At 39.8% G+C, this 20007-nt stretch overlaps 1 protein-coding gene across 1 annotated transcript in view; it reads left to right on the top strand.

Annotated features, from left to right (window-relative positions):
- The window catches only part of LOC146080266 (solute carrier family 71 member 1-like), a 53551-nt gene extending 34114 nt beyond the window's left edge, over positions 1 to 19437 (top strand). Inside the window, exons 4-12 of the mRNA XM_083187337.1 lie at positions 49 to 176; positions 1412 to 1526; positions 3567 to 3785; positions 6221 to 6334; positions 8753 to 8824; positions 10145 to 10257; positions 10609 to 10706; positions 17280 to 17440; positions 17525 to 19437. Of these exons, the coding sequence (XP_083043463.1) occupies positions 49 to 176; positions 1412 to 1526; positions 3567 to 3785; positions 6221 to 6334; positions 8753 to 8824; positions 10145 to 10257; positions 10609 to 10706; positions 17280 to 17440; positions 17525 to 17737 (1233 nt within the window). The 3' untranslated portion in view covers positions 17738 to 19437. The remainder of the gene's footprint in view (positions 1 to 48; positions 177 to 1411; positions 1527 to 3566; positions 3786 to 6220; positions 6335 to 8752; positions 8825 to 10144; positions 10258 to 10608; positions 10707 to 17279; positions 17441 to 17524) is intronic.
- Positions 19438 to 20007: the final 570 nt, after the last annotated feature.

Below are 20007 nucleotides of genomic sequence, written 5' to 3'. Positions count from 1 at the left end.
ATTATATGTGCTGTATTAATGTTTTTTTTTTTTTTTTTTAATTTACAGGGCTTCCTATCATTTATGTGTGCGCCGCTCATTGGAGGCTTATCCGATGTGTATGGCAGAAAATCTTTTCTTCTTATAACTGTTTTCTTTACGTGTGCTCCTATCCCTTTGATGAGAATAAGTCCATGGTAAGCGATCAATATGTATTCTACCATATATTAATTGCACACAGATGTTTTATTTGGAGTGTACAGTATATGTATGCGGGCATATATGCAATGATTTACATTACAATATGTTTATTTTACTATAGAAATGTACTTATTCCCTAACTAGCCAAATAATTAATCTATTCCAAAAACCATAGTAACTGTCACTACTTGGGAATTGATATGTAAATGGGGTACTTATGAGTTATCCGGGCGCCCGATTTCTAAATCGGGTCGGATCGGGTACATCGCATCGCATCGCATGCGACCATCGGATGCGATGCGATGCGATGACCCGATTTTTCCATAGGAATCAATGTTAAAATGGACTAAGTCCATTTTAACATGGAATTCAATGGGAAAAAGGGGTCCTTTTCATACCCCTACTATCCAAGTGGGCATGGAGTTGGATATAAACCTGTGGCGAGCGTAGCGAGCCACCGAGCCCGAAGCGTGGCGAGCGTAGCGAGCCCCGCGAGGGGACATAGAATACCGTCCCCTCGCGGGGCTCGCTTCGCTCGCCACGCTTCGGGCTCGGTGGCTCGCTACGCTCGCCACAGGTTTATATCCAACTCCATGCCCACTTGGATAGTAGGGGTATGAAGAGGACCCCTTTTTCCCATTGAATTCCATGTTAAAATGGACTCCGTCCATTTTAACATTGATTCCTATGGAAAAATCGGGTCATCGCATCCGATGGTCGCATGCGATGCGATGCGATATCGCATCGCATCGCATCTGATTGTATGCCTTAACTTAAGGCATACAATCAAAAAATCGGGCGCCCAGATAACTCATAAGTACCATAAATGGCACTAAATATGTGCAAGAAAATGATTGAAATTGAGTGTCTGAGATTTGTACACATTTTGTTTCATGTTTTAAAACCTTGTTTCATGCACAAATAAAATATATTTGTGTGCATTTCATGTACTTGATGTGCTTCTACAACATAAATTCAAGATACCTCATTCAAATATACAAATATTCCAAAATACACAATAATCCATTATCCATGCTTCTGGTCCTGAGCATTTTGGATAAGGGCTACTCAACCTGTATCAATTGCAAAATAGTGGCTTCGAGATTTCAGCCATAAGTAAAAGTGTTTAAATGCAGGTTTTTATTTTATTTGATAAAATAATGTATTGAATGTATTTGATATTAGGAAAATATCCCATTTTAATATAATTTTTTTTTTTTTTTTGCTGCAGGTGGTATTTTGCAATGATTTCAGTATCTGGAGCATTTTCTGTAACGTTTTCAGTGATTTTTGCCTATGTTGCGGACATAACGCAGGAACATGAAAGAAGTACAGCTTATGGACTGGTGAGCTTTTTGAAAGTTCCTCATTCGAATGAGGAAATTGATGTGGCTATTATGTTAACCTATTAATAGAAAGGATTTTCAATCATTTTTTAATTTTTTCCTTTCTTAAAGCTATTTATTTTTTCATAATATTATTCATAATAATAATATATTTTTTTAAAGATATGCCAATCATTGAGGGGTAGGGTAATTATTTTCTTTGTTTTATTTGGATGATTACCACTACTAGTTACTAGCCCAAACATACCACTCAGCAAGGGAATTGCAGTTTCGACCCATTACGTTTATGGACTCTACAGGGATAAGATTCTCCAATTTCAGCCTATTTGTTGCCTTAACAACCAGTTACAAGTTTTCATTCTGAACTGCTCTAGAAACCTTACAGCATATTAATGTTTCCATGGATCATAACACATACAGATATATGAACATAATTATTTGATCAACATCTCTACTGACTACAACTATTGGGTATATTCAATGCCGATCAGGCGAGCTATGATGGTGTCATAGCCCGCCCTGAGTTTTCAACTGACCCCCTGCACTCGCCATTTCCACCTCGCTATTTCTAGAAAGCGAGGTGGAAACGGCGAGTGCAGCTGTTAAAACGGTGAGGCTTGTGGCTATATGCAGTGGGTTCATTGCATTAGCCGTGAGCCTCCCCGTTCGGGGGAATCCTTGCCGTCCTCTGACGGCGAGGTTTGCCTCGAAACATAGAATAGGGAGAGAGGCCGGCGAGGTTGTTAAATGGCGAGGATGGCTTGTTTTTTGTAATCCTTGCTGAAAACAAGCCATCCTCGCCATTAAAACCACCTCGCCGGCTGCATTGAATACATTCCATTGTCTTTAAATGTTTAACATTGATTAGAGGGCTTCTGTTGAAAAGTGGATGGATAAGATTTCATGTGCAGTGCTACCAGTTAAGGCCCCCATACATTAGGCCGACTTGTCCTTAGGACAAGTCGGACCCAATTCTCCTGTGAGCCGCCCAGCAGCTCCCCGGGAGGCTCACATACAATTTGGCACTTGATGAGCCAGTTTTTACATGTGATAAATCGCTTGCGATTTATCACATGTAAAAAAAATAGAGAGCTGCAGGGCGGTGAGGAGCAGTGGGGGCGGGCGGCGGCGGTAGTGGGGGCGGGCGGTGGCAGTAGTGGGGGCGGGCGGCGGCGAGGTGATGCTGACCTGGCTGGGCAGCTGTGATTACAAATAGCAGCGCTGCCGGACGGGACGGGACGCACAGTGGCGGCTATTAGATTTTCAAAATCCCTGTCAAATGACCGGCCGTTCTGTGATTGACTGAGAGAGCTCTCAGCCAATCACAGAACGGCCGGTCATTTGACAGGGATTTTAAAAATCTAATAGCCGCCACTGTGCGTCCCGTCCCGTCCCGCAGCGGCAGCGCTGCTATTTGTAATCACAGCTGCCCAGCCAGGTCAGTGTGTCTGCCCGCCGTGCTCCCCCGCCCCCCGGTGTCTGCATGCATATGCCTGACAGGTGGGCAGGCATATTCATAGCATACAGGGAGGTCGGATGATCTTATGTGCTGACCGTCCGACCTCCCTGATCCGGTCCGATGCGCACGGGACCGCGCATCGGATCGGATCATACATCACACACCTGCGATTTTGGGGCGATTTCATCCGGTTATCAGCCCAAAGTGCCGAAATCGGATGATATCGTCCCAAAATCGTATAGTGTATGGGGGCCTTTAGAGGTGTCCCGTGGGAGCAATTAGGGATGTCAAGTTAGAATGGGTGATCTATCCAAAAGTAGTTAATCCCTTTAATCTCAATTTGCCTATCTAATAGTTGCCAGTTCTTCAATATTTGACAGGCCTGCACTTTTTTAATGTGTTTACTAAGCCTCGATGCATACACACAGTTAAGTACATTTTTAGGTTATGGCTCGTTGCCTTGCATATAAGCATAATGACTCTACAAAATCACTATCCTATAATGCAGGTTCTGTTAGAATCTGCGACTGTAAATAAGTTGTCAGGGCATACGTGTTACTTATCTATTTCTGGCTTCTTAGGTATCGGCTACATTTGCAGCAAGTTTGGTCACCAGTCCGGCTATAGGTGCTTACATATCTACATATTATGGTGATAATTTTGTCGTTCTCCTTGCTACTGTGATAGCACTGTTAGATATCTGCTTCATTTGGTTGGTTGTGCCAGAATCGTTACGTGAAAAAATGAGGCCTACCTTCTGGGGCGCACCGTTTTCCTGGGAGCAAGCAGACCCATTTGCTGTAAGTTATCTCAAGATGTTTTACATGGTTTTTTTTGTTTTGTTTTTCCCTTTATAACATTACACTATTCTAAAGTAAGATTTAACAAAAAAAGGCTTGCTTTTTAAACATTGTTTAAACTAAACTATTTTTGTGTGTGTAAATTCACTGTATAATCTTTTGTTTGCCTCACTGATTGGTCTATCAATGGAGCCTAATCTACAGTATGTAACTAGATTGGTTTAGGAGTAGTACATTGCAACTTCACTCTAATATGTGTTCTATTATCCTACTGGATTATGCCACCAGAGGGACAGTGTTAAATAAGGTTAATTATTATTTTTTGACAGAGGATACAAATTTTACTACTCAAAATGGCAGCAGGGACCATAGGACGTGCTGATGCCTTTCATATAGTGGTTTCCTGAGGATGGTGGTCCATCCATTCCCAGACATTATGGCAACAAGGGGCACACCTGGTGGGTGGTGTGATTGGCACTGACCGGACATGTGAAGTCCAGCGTAAAGTGTTTGGTTTTTTTAGGGCTTAACTGCAGATGTGTTACTGACAAAAGGAGCAGAGAATGATCTGCTCCTTCCCAAGTTAATGTATCTTTTGACAGTACTATCCAGTCAGAAGGTTGCTCGATCCAATCTCCTAAAAAAATGCTTACTGTTGGATCTGAGGGGGAGGTTTAGGAAGCAGTGAAAAAAAAAATGCAGAAGTTACCTATGGCAACCAATCAGCATTGAGATAATATTTATCAAGTAAATTCTATAACCTATTTAGCAGCTGATTTGTTACCTTGGGCAATGTCTCCCCTGGCCTACTTCATACACTTATCCTTCTATATCTCTAACAAAAAAATGTAGAGACATTTGCAGATTGTGAATGCTTTGTTACCATGACGGATATAAACAAACAATGATGGGATACCACTTGGGAACATGTAATAGCGCAAGGTTAGAAATAGGATGAAATAGCAACCTGGTCCTCATACGAAAGGTAGATGAAAGCATTGGTAAATGCCTGCTTACATTTTCATTACCGTATTTCAGATTGCCATGTCTTAGTCCACTAATACAGCTCAGAGTTGTCCTAGATCTGTCATTAAAGGGGCAAAAGAGAGAATTATGTAATTTACTACTACTTTTCACATTGTGGAAAAGGAATCTTGATGTAATTATAGTCCTGTTTTGTACTTGTACGCACACCCGATGGTTTGGGGTCTTTGCCTGCGCAAGACTCATTGGGCCTAATTTAGCTTCAGTTGTATGCGAAGAACTGTAAAACTACAACTGACAGCAGTAGAATTCGGGGTGTTGCTCAACACAGGGGAAGGCTGCTTCACATAGCTGCCAAGTTAGGTTGGCATTTTTCGGGTCACAGCGGCTATGTTTGATGTCACTCAGCTGTTGCGGCCTACAAACGGTCCGGACATCCCTGCACTGTCTGGACTTTGCCCCATAATGCCCAAATACGTCATATCACCAGCTCTTAGACTGCGGATGCAATTTTGCAACATGACTGCAGTTGAAGCGGTCATGCATGCATGCATGCACGCACAGATTTGCAAAAATGGCCGAATTGTGTTTTTTGCAAATCTGAATTAGGCAATTTATGTGCATGTATAGAACAGGTTCTGTATTATCACTTGTGCCCCAAATCCCCCCCCCCCCCCTACAGTTGTTATAAATTATTTATGGTCGCTCTAACAGGTAAAACCAGTGCTGTGGTGGCTGCTAATCATAAATATGTGCACAGGGCCAGCTATGTGGTGAGTAACAGGTTTCAGTTCTAAGGATGACCTATAAACACAACTCCATTTCATGTTTCTATGAATTTCTTAAAAGAAACGTTTGGCCTAGAGGGGTCATGAAAAGTATTCTGATGCTCTAAAGTGCCGTGATTCAAAAAGGTTTAGAAACCACTGGCTTAAATCCAAATATCTAAAGGAATCAAAATGATTTAAGTTTTTTTTATAGCTATTAAGAGGCGTCTTTTGTCAGATGGATAAGATCCTGCATCTCACAGTGAAGATATTGGATATACCAGAATGTTATCGGGACATCCTAGCAGAGTCCTGGCAGCATCATTGTTACAGTGACAAATGGAAGTACTTTGCAAGAACTTATTTTTTCCCATCCTGTAAGTACACCATATTGAATGGCAGTAGATCTGGAGACCACCTACATTGCCATGTAGACAGAGACTGGATATAGCAGGCAGAAATCTCCAATTTTTGGTTTAACACCATGACCTCTGTTTTTAACTCTTTGGATCATCTGTGAACTATTGTGTATTAATTGTATAGAAATTCCTAATGTTTTATGAGTGACCTATTTCCCTGCCCTCCTGTGCCCATACACCTTTTATAAGGTTTATTTTCTAATACTCTATTAATCTGTCTTCTAGCGTCCAATATGTTTCTATAAACTCCTTGTATGTTTTTCAGTCATTGAAAAAGATTGGAAAAGACACCACTGTGCTTCTCATATGTATCACGGTATTCTTCTCCTACTTACCGGAGGCTGGCCAGTACTCCAGCTTTTTCCTCTACCTAAAACAGGTGGGTGTTTACAGGCATCAGAATTTTGCTTCCTAATTACAAATCTCCTTTTACCTCTAACCTTAAAGAATAAAGCCATTTTATATGACCAAATGCATCAGTTTGTACATTTTTATCCCCCTAGGAATCATGACTTTAGTAGGGAGAATAGAAATATATTTCACTTATTTCATTTTGGTTGGTGACAAAGAGAAGGAATTATGTAACATACACATTTAGGGGGGTATTCAATCCCGGCTATTTGCGAAGGGGGGAAATAGCGGCAACCTCCAATTCAATGCGGTCTTTCCTGACAGCACTGAAGAGGCAGATTGACGGAATGGGCCCGACTTTAAAAGCAGTCGGGCCCAATTTGTCGTTTTCGGCCGTGAATTGTCGCGATCGCAGCCGAATATCGTCAATCCACGGCCTTTAACGCTGACACGCCCCCTTTCCCCCGATCGGGAACCGGGACATTGAATCGCACCTGGCGATCTGCTGTCGAACAAAACGAAAACGGGCCAGGGTCACAGCTATCGGGCCCGATCGACAGTTGTGACCTGGGATTGAAATCCCCATATTATGTTACAGCCCACGAATATACTAATTACATTTTATTTAGCAATTTTTTTATTTGAAAGGACATTAAAGGAGTTTGGTTTATCAGCAGTTTATGATGACCTTGTAAGCCATTTTTTAGGGTGTGTCTTGGTCAGCATCATTTTATTTAATTGATAACTTGCCCTTTCTTTAATGTGCATTAGCTTAGACATTACTGCTTGTAGGCTGAAGAGCTGGCAGGAATGACGCTCTCTCCAACCACAGATGTTTTGAGAACTCTGTACTAATACATAGTTGGTGGGTGGAGGTATTTCCGTTGACCTATTTAATAATTTATTATATATTTGTGTCTATGGATATCAGTAATGTACTTTTATTTGTTATGCTCTATCCATCAAAAGCTGCACAACTGCACTTATTTTACTATATAGGGCAGTATTCAATGAGGCTGATTCGCCATGTTTTATGGCGATTTTGTGCTATTTTCGTGCTGTAAGGCGATTTTTTTTTTTTTTACTAAAATGGTGAATCACCCTATTCAATGACCAGATGGCGAATACATTTCAAGGTTTTTATCGCCATGATTCACCGAGTAGCGATCGCTATCTTTTTATGGTGAAGTGGAATGTGAACTTTTAAAATAGTGTTTTGTTTTTTACATTTGGTGTCAAAAAATCAGGGATTTTATTCTGAGGAGGGGCATGATATTTTTATTCATGTGCTGTAAGCACATGAATATATATTAAATAAATAAAAAAATATTATTATTATTTTTTTTTTTTTTACACAGAGCAGCCAGCAGGGGGCCGGGAGCCGAGCCGCTCATTAGATATTCATATATTCACTGCACCCGATCATTACATGTGCACGATCGGGTGTAGTGAATACCCGGTCCCCTGTTGGCTATCCCCGGGGGCAGCCTGTGCTGCCTGGCTCCCGGGGAGCCCACCTCCCCCCCACAAACGTTCTGGGGCAGACAGGGAGACTTCCATCTCCCTGCCTGCCGCCGTCCTCAGGCTCCCTGCGGCATCGCCGCAGGAGTTAAAATTCGTGAGCCCCTGACTCGTTGAATACTGGAGCCGGCGAGGCTCCGGAACGCGGCGGTCAGTGGCGAATGTGCAGCGAATCCTAAACAGGATTCGCTGCACATCGTCAAAATTCTCATTGAATACTGCCCATACTGTTTATGACCACATATAATAACTAAAGGTAAAGCGGGAGCAGTGATGATAAGTCGGTGATGTCCTTAAGTTTTCCTTCTGTTGCTCAGACATTGCCAAACCCTCCACAAGGGTAAGCTTCTGATTCACGTCCTCCCTAATATCAGAAGCAAGAGTAGAATGAAATTGCAATATTTGCTGTTGCCTTTTGAATATGGAGTACAAGGCACATTTGCAATCCTTGCGGCTTTGTATACGAATCCAATAGAGGCCATTAAGTTTGTATACTTGTAGTAGCATGGTCTCATTGTACGGAACTGATGGCAACAATATAATGATCTCTTTTGGTTACACATAACACTCCTAGGCCACAGAACTGTACAGATATGCAAAGAAGGCTGGGCCCAAGGATTTTGAATGCTTAAATTAAAAGTATAAGTCTTTTCATATAGACAATGTAAGTAGTGTTGGATCTGTGTAGGAAGCACACAACTACCATGAGGATTAATTATTCTTTTGTACTGTGTGTAGATCACATGCTTCTATATATTCTATAGCCTATAAGTAGTCTGTTGTTTTTTTTCCCCCTCAACATCTCATGTGAACAAATGTATACTGATTGACATGAACCTCTACAGCACATATGATCCCCTTATCTTTATTTTATTTATGTAAATAATATATATTTTTAAACTTTTATTTTTTATTTTTATTGCAGATCATCGGTTTTACTCAAGGTAGTATTGCAGCATTCATAGCGGTGGTGGGGATTTTGTCCATTTTAGCTCAGGTATGTCCTTTATTGTGTGTGTGTGTGTGTGTGTGTGTGTGTATATATATGTATGTATATGTGCGTGTGTGTGTAATATATATGTGTGTGTGTGTGTGTATGTATGTATGTATGTATGTATGTATGTATGTATATATATATATATATATATATATATATATATATATATATATATATATATATATATATATATATATATATATATATATATATATATATATATATATATATATATATATATATTCTCTTAGTATACATTAAAGGGAATATTTACATTCCAGCAATTTAACTTTTAATATGCATTGAAGCCAGTTTAACCGTTGCATATTGCTCGTGAAATTAGTAATGATATAACAGTTTGGAGAAAGGTCTAAGCGACTACAAATATCTGCACCAAAAATGTTTAACTTTTAAAACATATAAAAGTTTTATTTGTAAAAAAAATATATATATATAAAAGTGCACAGGAGCAATTAATATAAGAACAAACAGTACAAGAAATATCATAGAAAAAACAGTAGTAAAAATAGCAAAGCTAAGTAAAAATGCCTATCAAAAAATTGATAAAAATGGGAGATATATAAAAAAATTATATATATGAGATAAGGTACAGAGGTATCAGAACTTATCTTTCTATGGAGGAGTCAGCAGGCAGTACCCAACGCGTTTCGTCATCTAGGACTTCATTAGTAATGATATATTTAGGTATATGCTCTTTGCCCCCAGTAAGGATTAATTTAATCTATTCAGTACTATTAAGCCCCATACAGACGAGACAGTAAAAGATCTCTCAGAAGGACCCTTCTCAGTGATATATTTAACGATCTCGTGTAGTGTGTATGGGGCTTTAGAAAAGTTGTATATTACAGATTGGGGTTTTACATTCTCATCCGCACCTTTGTTATATTTATTATTGTTTGTGATTTGTAAATTCCTAGAAACATAGTTTGACGGGAAATAAAAACCGCATGGCCCATCTTGTCTGCCCATGTACGTGCATACACTAGGGTTAATTTTTGTCAGGAGCTAGTTGGCCATCCAGTATATTTTTGGAAAGTGTAAGGAAAATGGAGTACCCAGAGGGATACCCATGCAAGAATGGGGAGATCATACAAACTCCACACAGTTGAGCGGTGCTGGAAATCAAACTCATGAATTTGCCATGAGGCATTAATGCTAACCATCACACATCTGTACTTCCTGAAAAGTTTTTCTGTGGATTATGGCTTTTAGAATATGCATCCTTACTTAAAAAAAACAAAAAAACCTGTATGTAAGTGGAATACAGTTTGAGCATCATTTATCTTGCTATTCTTCCAGACATTGTTTCTTGGTATATTAATGCGATCAATTGGAAACAAGAATACTGTTCTCCTTGGTCTGGGGTTTCAGATGTTCCAGCTGGCCTGGTATGGTTTCGGCTCACAGCCGTGGTAAGTAATGTCTATATGTGTGTGTGTGTGCTGTTACACATATGAGTGTTTTAGGTTTATTACTTTCTCACACAAACTATAAAAATACATCGCTCCATTGTTTAACTACACTCTACAAAGATATGTTGTATGGTGTGCTTTGTCATGTAATGAAATATGAATATTTGATTACGGATTATAAAGATGCTTAAAATATATGGCTTTTGAACATGGCTGAAAAGCGGCACAAAATGTTTAGCTGGGAAATGTGTGCTTCAGCTACACAGAAAGCTCTAATGGGTTGGTTTATACACCTATTATTGTGATGTATAGTTTACCACTCATTGCCCAGTTCTGTTTGCTCATTTCCAGGATGATCTGGGCAGCTGGGGCCGTGGCTGCAATGTCTAGTATCACATTCCCTGCAGTGAGTGCTCTGATTTCCCGTAATGCTGAATTGGATCAACAAGGTAATTGTTCTTATCGTACTACAACTTGAGACCCAATAAGTATTCTGCGTTTTCTAGCCCATGCTGATCTCTCGAATTGCAATATATTCTACTGCCTAAAGAACAAGTAAACTTTGTGGCAGAAGCGAGTGAAGTTGTCTGAAATAAAGGGTTGTATGATCTAAGGATACTGTTTGTATGTCAGCTTCCACTGGTAATGCTTTTTCCTCATGTCTACTGCTAGCACTATCATTGCTCGCAATGCTCCATGGGCCTAATTCAGACTTGGTTACAGGACAAATTTGTTCTTAAAATGGTCAAAACTATGATGCACCGCAGTTGGGGCAGATGTAACGTGTAGAGAGAGTTTTATTTGTTTGGGGTGTGTTCAAACAGAAATCTAAATTGCAGTGTAAAAATAAAGCAGCCAGTATTTACCCTGCACAGAAACAAAATAACTCACCCATATCTAACTCTCTCTGCACATGTTACATCTGCCCCACCTGCAGTGCAACATGGTTCGACCTATTTTGAGAACAAATTTGACCTGTAATCAGGTCTAATTCTAGGTCCATATCTCATTTAGGCCCTTATTCTGGTTGGTGCGGTAATATCCGCGTGCGTTCGTGCCACCGATGTTTTGTCTCTGCGCATGTGCGAGGCGGACGCACGGCAACATTCCGCATGAAAAGTGTACACTACGAACAGGGGGTGGAGAGGGGTGTGAAGGGCTGTTTGGGCACATTACCATATGCATACGCCCCGCGTTTCATGGGCGTTCCCATGCAAACGCTGGGCGTACGTATGGTAATGCGTCCCTGACGCACGTGTAGGGGGCGGACATATGACATCGCCGGATGTCAGCTGCCCGCCCAGATCCCTGCTTTTGCACGGAGAAATGCCCGTGTGGTCTGAGGTTGCGGGAGCTGGCGGACCACTCGGTCCTGCATTCGATGTTCTGCGACATCGAATGATGGGGGAGGTTCCCTGAGATGGAGGGGGCGTATTCCATGAAAAATACACGTGCGGTCCGTTCGGACAACTTCTTACCGCGTACGGACGGAGTTGGCGATCCGTATGGAAGGCGGGGTTTAGGACGCACGGTGCTGGCCGCATAATTGGATCCGGCCGCACCGATCAGAATAAGGGCCTTAGTGACATGGACTCGGGGCCCGATTCAGACCGGATCGTGCAGTCTCATATTTGCCTCAGGGTTCAGTTAAGCCGCTACTCCATTGAAACCCTGCCTTGCAAAAGAATGTGCTATCTGTGTGATTGGATGTGTACCCATGTGAATATGTCCAAATTGCTTTGTAACAGGCTATCATATGATTTTTTTACACTGGCAACAGGTCATCTCAGGCACCCCTCCCTAAACAGGCTTAGGCAAGAATGCATTTTCATGTCATTCCCAGCTTTTTTGGGGGCATAGCCAGTGGTTTTTTTTTTTTTTTTTATTGGCAATCCCATGAAATGGCAGGTTCCCTCCCCCAGATGGCCACTCCCTGTCAGTCACCTTGCGAACAGCTAGCAAACAGAACTTGCATTGTTGATAATGCATATACACAGTTCATCGGGCTCCGTTCAAGTTCACGGCCATGCACACAGGTCTGATTTGGGCCCTCTGTGGGATCATTGGGTAGAGGCTCATTGATCGTGCACTGCCTTCCCCTGCCTATTGCACTGCCTTCCCCTGCCTATTACACTGCCTTCCCCTGTCTGGACTTATTCCACTTACCTCTCAAGATACAGTTAATTGTTCTTGCTTCTTGGTTTATTAAGTTTTTCTTTTTTTTTTTTTTTTTTTTTACTCAGTAAATGTATCTCTGATAAATCATTTTCACTGTTACTTTGTAACATCGCAATTTAAACATCCGCACCTTAAAAATATGTGAACATAAGTAATTAAAGTCAATCACACTTTAATTGGAAACTGGTAAATGCAATAAAGTGCTAGAAAGCCTAAGATCCAAGACATCAGAATTACTGTATATCTTGTAGTGTTAACACAACTTTAGTTCTAAGTTCAAAATGTTATGTCTCAAGATAAAACCTGTTCCAGAAATAATAGTTTTGTGGGGTTTTTTTGCATATTTTTCTGCGCAAAATATGTGCCTTTGTCTAAATGTGTTGTCTGAATCTGTATACAAAGAGCTATGATGTAGCTGGGGTGATCTTTGTTCAAACCTATCTCTGTTGTGCACCATACAAAGACTCCATCGCACATAGATATACAATTGTCACATCTCAAATCAGTGCAAATTGCGGCTAAGACACCTTTTCAGACAAATAAGATGCCCGTTGCTAGCAAAGTTGCATGGGACCTGGCGGCTCACTTTCACCAGGTGTATCATGTTGCATGGCACACTGGATAGACACTATAGGATTATCCGCCTAGTCTTTCTGGTTGGAGCCAAAAATAGGGTAATGCATTGGAGTAATTAACAAATGGCCATTTGCGCCCAAACACTGGAGAACAGACAATTAACATTCAGACAAATTTGCTGATTTCTGGCTTTTAGGAGCAAATGGTTGATTGTTATTTGCTGAAATACATTACAAGTTGAGTATCCCTTATCAAAATAGCCGTTATCCAAATTATTCCGAAAACCATACATTCCAGAAACGGAAAAAAAAAAAATGTTTCCTTGCTAAAAGCACTACTGGGGACATGATATGTAACTGCCACTAAATATGTGCAAGGACATGATTACTTGGCATTCCAATTCAGTACCTGAGATAGTACACAAACTTTGTTTCATGTTTTGAAATCTTATTTTATGCACAAATAAAATATATTTGTGCGTATTTCATATGTTTGATGTGTTTATACAACATAAATGAAAGTTACCTGAAATAGAAAAATATTCTGAAATACAGAGTAATCAGTTATCCAAAATTCTTCTGGTCCCGAGCATATTTGGTGCTTAACCTGTACTGGTGTTTCACTCCAGCCAGATAGACCATAGAAACTAGGGAAAATGGCTTGAAATTGCACATCCTCAGTAATGAAATGTGCCATCTGCTGAGAATAAAGTGGTAGACAGAGGGGATGCAAATGCACTATGCGATCATTACATGACCATATAATATGTCACAAGAGGTTGTTAGTATATCATTGGCCTGCCCAACAATCATATAATAATATATATATTTTTATTTTTATTTTTTTTACACAGCAGCCAGCAGGGGGCGCCGGAGCCGAGCCGCTCATTACATATTCATATATTCACTGCACCCGATCGTTACGATCGGGTATAGTGAATATACGGTCCCCTGCTGGCACCCCCGGGGGGCAGCCTGTGCTGCCTGGCACCCGGGGAGCCCACCTCCCCCCCCCCCCCACAAACGTTCTGGGGCAGGCAGAGAGACTTCCATCTCTCTGCCTGCCACCGTCCTCAGGCTCCCTGCGGCGTTTGCCGCAGGAGCTCATATTCACCAGTCAGGGGCAGCGAGCCCCTGACACGTTGAATACCGGAGCCAGCGAGGCTCCGGAACGTGGCGAATGTGCAGCGAATCCTAAAAAGGATTCGCTGCACCTCGCAGGTATTCTCATTGAATACCGCCCATTGTGTGAAATGGTGAGATAACTAGCATATAAAATTCAGTTTATTGTGGTTTTTGCCAGAAAGATTGGCCAGATATTCTTCATGTGTATCCAGCATAGCTCAAGCAGGTAAACACCACTTCTATCTTAAGTTTAGCCCTATACATATACATGTGTGAATAAACACGTATATGTACAGATGGGATTCAAATACTAGGCGCTCTTCCTATGGGCATAGATCAAATCTGCTGTGCAAATGTAAGGGTGCCAAGCATAAAAAACGGAGAGTACTTCCCTTAACGTCGAGACAGTATATTTTTCTCCAAGATATTCGTGTCCTTCTTAATTTCTTTGTTTCTTCTTTTTCTTGTGTATTTTTCTCCCAAATAATATAAAGAGAGATGGTGCATATAATGGGTTATATTATTTCTTTAGAAGTATATCTCACAACTCCTCATGTGAATTTATAGGCGTACCAAAAAACTCACTATGGGGAGTGATTAAACACACGTATCTGGGTATCTTTCTACTAGGTTACACGCACCCGTACTCACGATGTAAATGGTGGGTTGACACTCATCAAGGTTTCTTTTAGTATTTTCAAATAAACTTTTTATTGATACAAATCCACACAATGAAGTGAAAATATTTATTATAAAATAAGACTGTTCTGAGCAGCAAACCTGAATCTGATGGTGATAATGGGCTATCAACACTCCCACCTGGTATTCCGGACCCAAATGGCAGTGGACCAGCTCATACACACTCACCTAATCTCGGTTGTAGTCTCTCAGTCTTGTGCACACTTAAATCCAGGTCGACATGTTTCGAGACAGCATGTCTCTTCATCAGGGCCTGGATTAGTGTGTGATGATGCTCCCTTTTATTCCTCAATCTCCTCCCACTTCCGGTTTTTCCAAAACCGGATGTAAGTGTCCAGATCATTACCATATGATATAATTTGTCCCAAATATATGTAGCAGGTCCCTCTGCCTCCGTTTTAGGTCCCCAGCAATTTGCAGAATTTTTCTAGCTGTTGAAATGCTGTTATTCTATGTTGTCTTCAGCATGATGTTGATCTCTGACATTTGTGTATTTATATAAAAGGGGACAAAAACCAATTAATATTTGGGATCATATATTTGAAACAAAACAATTAATTGAACACTATGACGATGTAACATTTTTGGAAAAAATATTAGCATATGTGGATGAATAAATTTTACCATAATTTATTCATCCACATATGCTAATATTTTTTCCAAAAATGTTACATCGTCATAGTGTTCAATTAATTGTTTTGTTTCAAATATTGTTTCAAATATATGATCCCAAATATTAATTGGTTTTTGTCCCCTTTTATATAAATACACAAATGCCAGAGATCAACATCATAAACAGAACTCGACATTGCAGGATTCTGTTTCATGGGACACATGAAACCTGAACACAGGAAGGAGTCATCTATCCAGCTGGGAAAACAAAGGAACGAATGACCGGAAGTGACGTCAGACGCGACCGGAAGTCGGTCTGACAGGCACATTTGGTGCTGAAGACAACATAGAATAACAGCATTTCAACAGCTAGAAAAATTCTGCAAATTGCTGGGGACCTAAAACGGAGGCAGAGGGACCTGCTACATATATTTGGGACAAATTATATCATATGGTAATGATCTGGACACTTACATCCGGTTTTGGAAAAACCGGAAGTGGGAGGAGATTGAGGAATAAAAGGGAGCATCATCACACACTAATCCAGGCCCTGATGAAGAGACATGCTGTCTCGAAACATGTCGACCTGGATTTAAGTGTGCACAAGACTGAGAGACTACAACCGAGATTAGGTGAGTGTGTATGAGCTGGTCCACTGCCATTTGGGTCCGGAATACCAGGTGGGAGTGTTGATAGCCCATTATCACCATCAGATTCAGGTTTGCTGCTCAGAACAGTCTTATTTTATAATAAATATTTTCACTTCATTGTGTGGATTTGTATCAATAAAAAGTTTATTTGAAAATACTAAAAGAAACCTTGATGAGTGTCAACCCACCATTTACATCGTGAGTACGGGTGCGTGTAACCTAGTAGAAAGATACCCAGATACGTGTGTTTAATCACTCCCCATAGTGAGTTTTTTGGTACGCCTATAAATTCACATGAGGAGTTGTGAGATATACTTCTAAAGAAATAATATAACCCATTATATGCACCATCTCTCTTTATATTATTTGGGAGAAAAATACACAAGAAAAAGAAGAAACAAAGAAATTAAGAAGGACACGAATATCTTGGAGAAAAATATACTGTCTCGACGTTAAGGGAAGTACTCTCCGTTTTTTATGCTTGGCACCCTTACATTTGCACAGCAGATTTGATCTATGCCCATAGGAAGAGCGCCTAGTATTTGAATCCCATCTGTACATATACGTGTTTATTCTCCAGGGGCATCTAGGGTGAGACCCCAGGGGATTCAGAAGGGCGAACTTCCGATACATCGAGCGCCACGTTAACCTTCACTCCAGTCTTTTTTCCATATACATGTGTGAGTTTTTATAGTCTAACCTAGTGGCATAGTGTGAGAAACCACTTTCACTGGATGGAAGTGTACCCTTTAATTACACCTACCTGGCACAACAGGTAGACTCCTTTCAGAAAATGATTTCATGCCCAAAGGAAAAAGATGTTTTCTTTTTCAATAACTATTCCGCATTGTTTACATGTTAATGCATTGCATGACATTTTTTACATTGCTGATGCATTGTCTAATTTGGTAACTACATATAACTACAAGGAATCACAATAATGCCTCAGAAGGTTAAGGGTGTTGGCCACAGTTTTGATTTAATTCTGGCTTGTCCACATATTTTTTTCAGTATGCAAGTGATTTGGCAGCATCAGCTATATTATCAGCTGCTCGAGTTAACCAAGGGTCATTATTGTGCTTTTTCTATTAGGACTGCGGACATCACACATCATAACTGTTTGGCCTGCAATATTACCGAGCTTAACATGCTACAGTAACAAACATTTTTTTTCCTAATGCAGGTGCTGCACAAGGTATGGTGACAGGTATTCGCGGTTTATGCAACGGTCTAGGCCCAGCACTGTATGGTTTCGTTTTCTTTCTCTTCCACGTGGAACTCGGGGGATTAGTTCCAGTGCCCGGCGCAGAGGACAAGACTCCCATAAAGCATCCTGCAGATGAGGTATGTATGTAAAATGTTGCACATTAGCCTGTGTAAGCTGTTAATTAGATGTCATTTCTAACATTTTTTATTTCCTATTTTCAGGGAGCAGTTATTCCAGGACCACCCTTTCTATTTGGAGCAGTTGCTGTCCTTCTTGCTTTTATGGTTGCCTTGTTCATCCCCGAACACAGCAGTCACTCTATCAAAACTATTGGTGGCGGGAAGCACAGTAACAGCAGCAACCCTCAAACAAATAACTCAGACCGTGGTGGTGATGAGGACATAGAACCCCTATTACAAGACACCAGCGTGTGACACTTTCCCAAATTATTCCTTGGCATCACTTAAAGGTGAACTCACAGAGAATGTACCAAACTCTTCTGATGAAAATAGAAATAATATCAAATTACCAGACGGCAACCACAAAACATGTTACGTTGGATCTCCATGCAGACAATATAAAGACTGCCATTATTTAACTTTTCTTTTTTTTCTTTTTTGTTTTCTTATTAATTTTTTTTTTTTACTTGTCTATATCGGTTATTACCTATTCACTGCATGGGAGGTTGCATGTGTAGCAGAAATCTCCAGCAGTAAAGCCGCTAAAGGTTTGGGATTGTGTTTTCCTATTTATGCTACCTCAAACCTTGTCATTGCGTATTTATATTGACTGTTGAACGAAAAAAAAAATCTAGATATTGCGGTGACAGAGCATCGAATTCTGAAAGGTACATATGCAAAGAGAGCCGGTGTTGTGATAGCACCGTACAGTGCCTGCCAGTACGTTTCTGTGTTTGTGTTGTTGGTTTTGCCTTTCTTGCTGCATTATTCGGAGTAGCCTTGTCTTCTGAACTCATAAAGTTATCAAATAACTTGTTTACAGAGACGCTAATCCTATGATGAATACAATGCTGCAGGAATTCCCAAACCGCCACTCTCTCTAAATCGGCAAATGATCAGACATATCTCGACAGTTGGGCAAACCACAAAAATAAATCCGTTTACAGCTTAGCTCACCCTGTAAGAAACCTTTTTAAGTATGATTTCCTTAATATTGTGTCCTTTTGAGCATCACTTATGAAAATAGACCGTGGGCTGCCACATTTTTCTTGTCTCTTAAAGACAAGTATTTATTTGCACAGAGAATTATGAGATTGTAAATGCAAAAAAGCGACACAGTTTTGTGGTTTAAAACAAAAGAAAAAAGGTAAAGATATAAGTTGTAGACTGATAGTAAGTGGTATGGCAGCTTTTTCATCTTGAGTAATTCTTTTGCACAATGTACAAGACATTGCAGAGGTACTTTTGGGCAGAAATGGTTGAAGAAGCAGCATCCTAAGCGATATATATATATATATTTTTTAAATAGACTGAATATGACACCTTAAAAATAAAGCACCTACAATGATGCTTGTGGGCATGGTTGTAAAGGTGCACGGTCACCTTACTTGCACTTTACCTGTACTGGTAGGGTCATATGTGCATTATATCATGACAACATTCCTAATTTAAGGAGGCTTCCTAACATAATGCAGGTGGATGCTAAAAACTAATCTAGTTTCTTGTTCTCTATCCAGATATTAAAGGTCACCTCATTTATTACACCCCAGCCTTAACCGCTATGTAGAGTGTATTGGACACATATCATAGCCTTCATAGAAGAAACTCTTCCTACACTGCTTTGATCAAAGAAATATGCAGATTACTATTTTCTTTTTCTAACTCAAACTTTTGTCACATCAGTTTTTTTGAAATGTCACTTGCTAAGATTGAGAATTTATGAGAATATACAGACCTGCGTGTATTTTTCTGAAAAAGACATAAACCATTAAAAGAAAAGATAAAATCTCTGTAACGGAGCACCGCTTTTAATGTTTTATATGTTGATATTTGTAAGAAACATTTTCTTTTTTTTCCCTACTGAGAGAGGCTGTGTATATCTTGTATTTATAACTGTAACAAGATTCTTGAAAGAAAATATACTGCTTTTATATAAAGGATTATCTATGACTGAATATGTTTTTTTTCCTCATAATATATATTTTGGGATGATAAACATTCAACAGAGATGGCATACATTTTGTAATATGCAATTGGTTTTTATTTTAGCAAAAATAGTCATGTAATATATAGGGCATATTACATTTGGTAACTGTAATATACAAATGTCTATTTTATTTATTTTGATTAACATTTCTAGGTGTTACACATGAAATTTGCCCTGGTTTTTTTTTTTTTTCTGTGTGTCTCCACTCAAAATGATAGTCTGGATTACATCCCAATAATCTGTCCATTAATTTAGCTGTTCCAATTTTCTAGTAAATCTCCGAATTTTACTTATGTAGGGAAAAATATGGAACTGAACTTCCCTCCAAAATGTTTTTTTTTTTAAGTTGATTATTTTATGGTCTTTTAATAAATATCTGACCAGCTGTTAAAGACTGTCCCATATTCTTATTCAATTATTATGTATTCTTTTTCTACATATTTGCCTCACACACCACATTTTCGAAATAAAAAAAAAGAAAGACAACTGGGAATAAACATCATTTTTTGTGTTTGTAAAAATTGCATAGTATCAATAC

The sequence above is a fragment of the Crinia signifera genome, chromosome 1 (assembly GCF_055691185.1).
Source record: "Crinia signifera chromosome 1, ASM5569118v1, whole genome shotgun sequence".
Lineage (NCBI taxonomy): Eukaryota > Metazoa > Chordata > Amphibia > Anura > Myobatrachidae > Crinia > Crinia signifera.
Note: the sequence above shows the minus strand (reverse complement) of the source record. Positions and strands in the feature narration are given on the sequence as shown.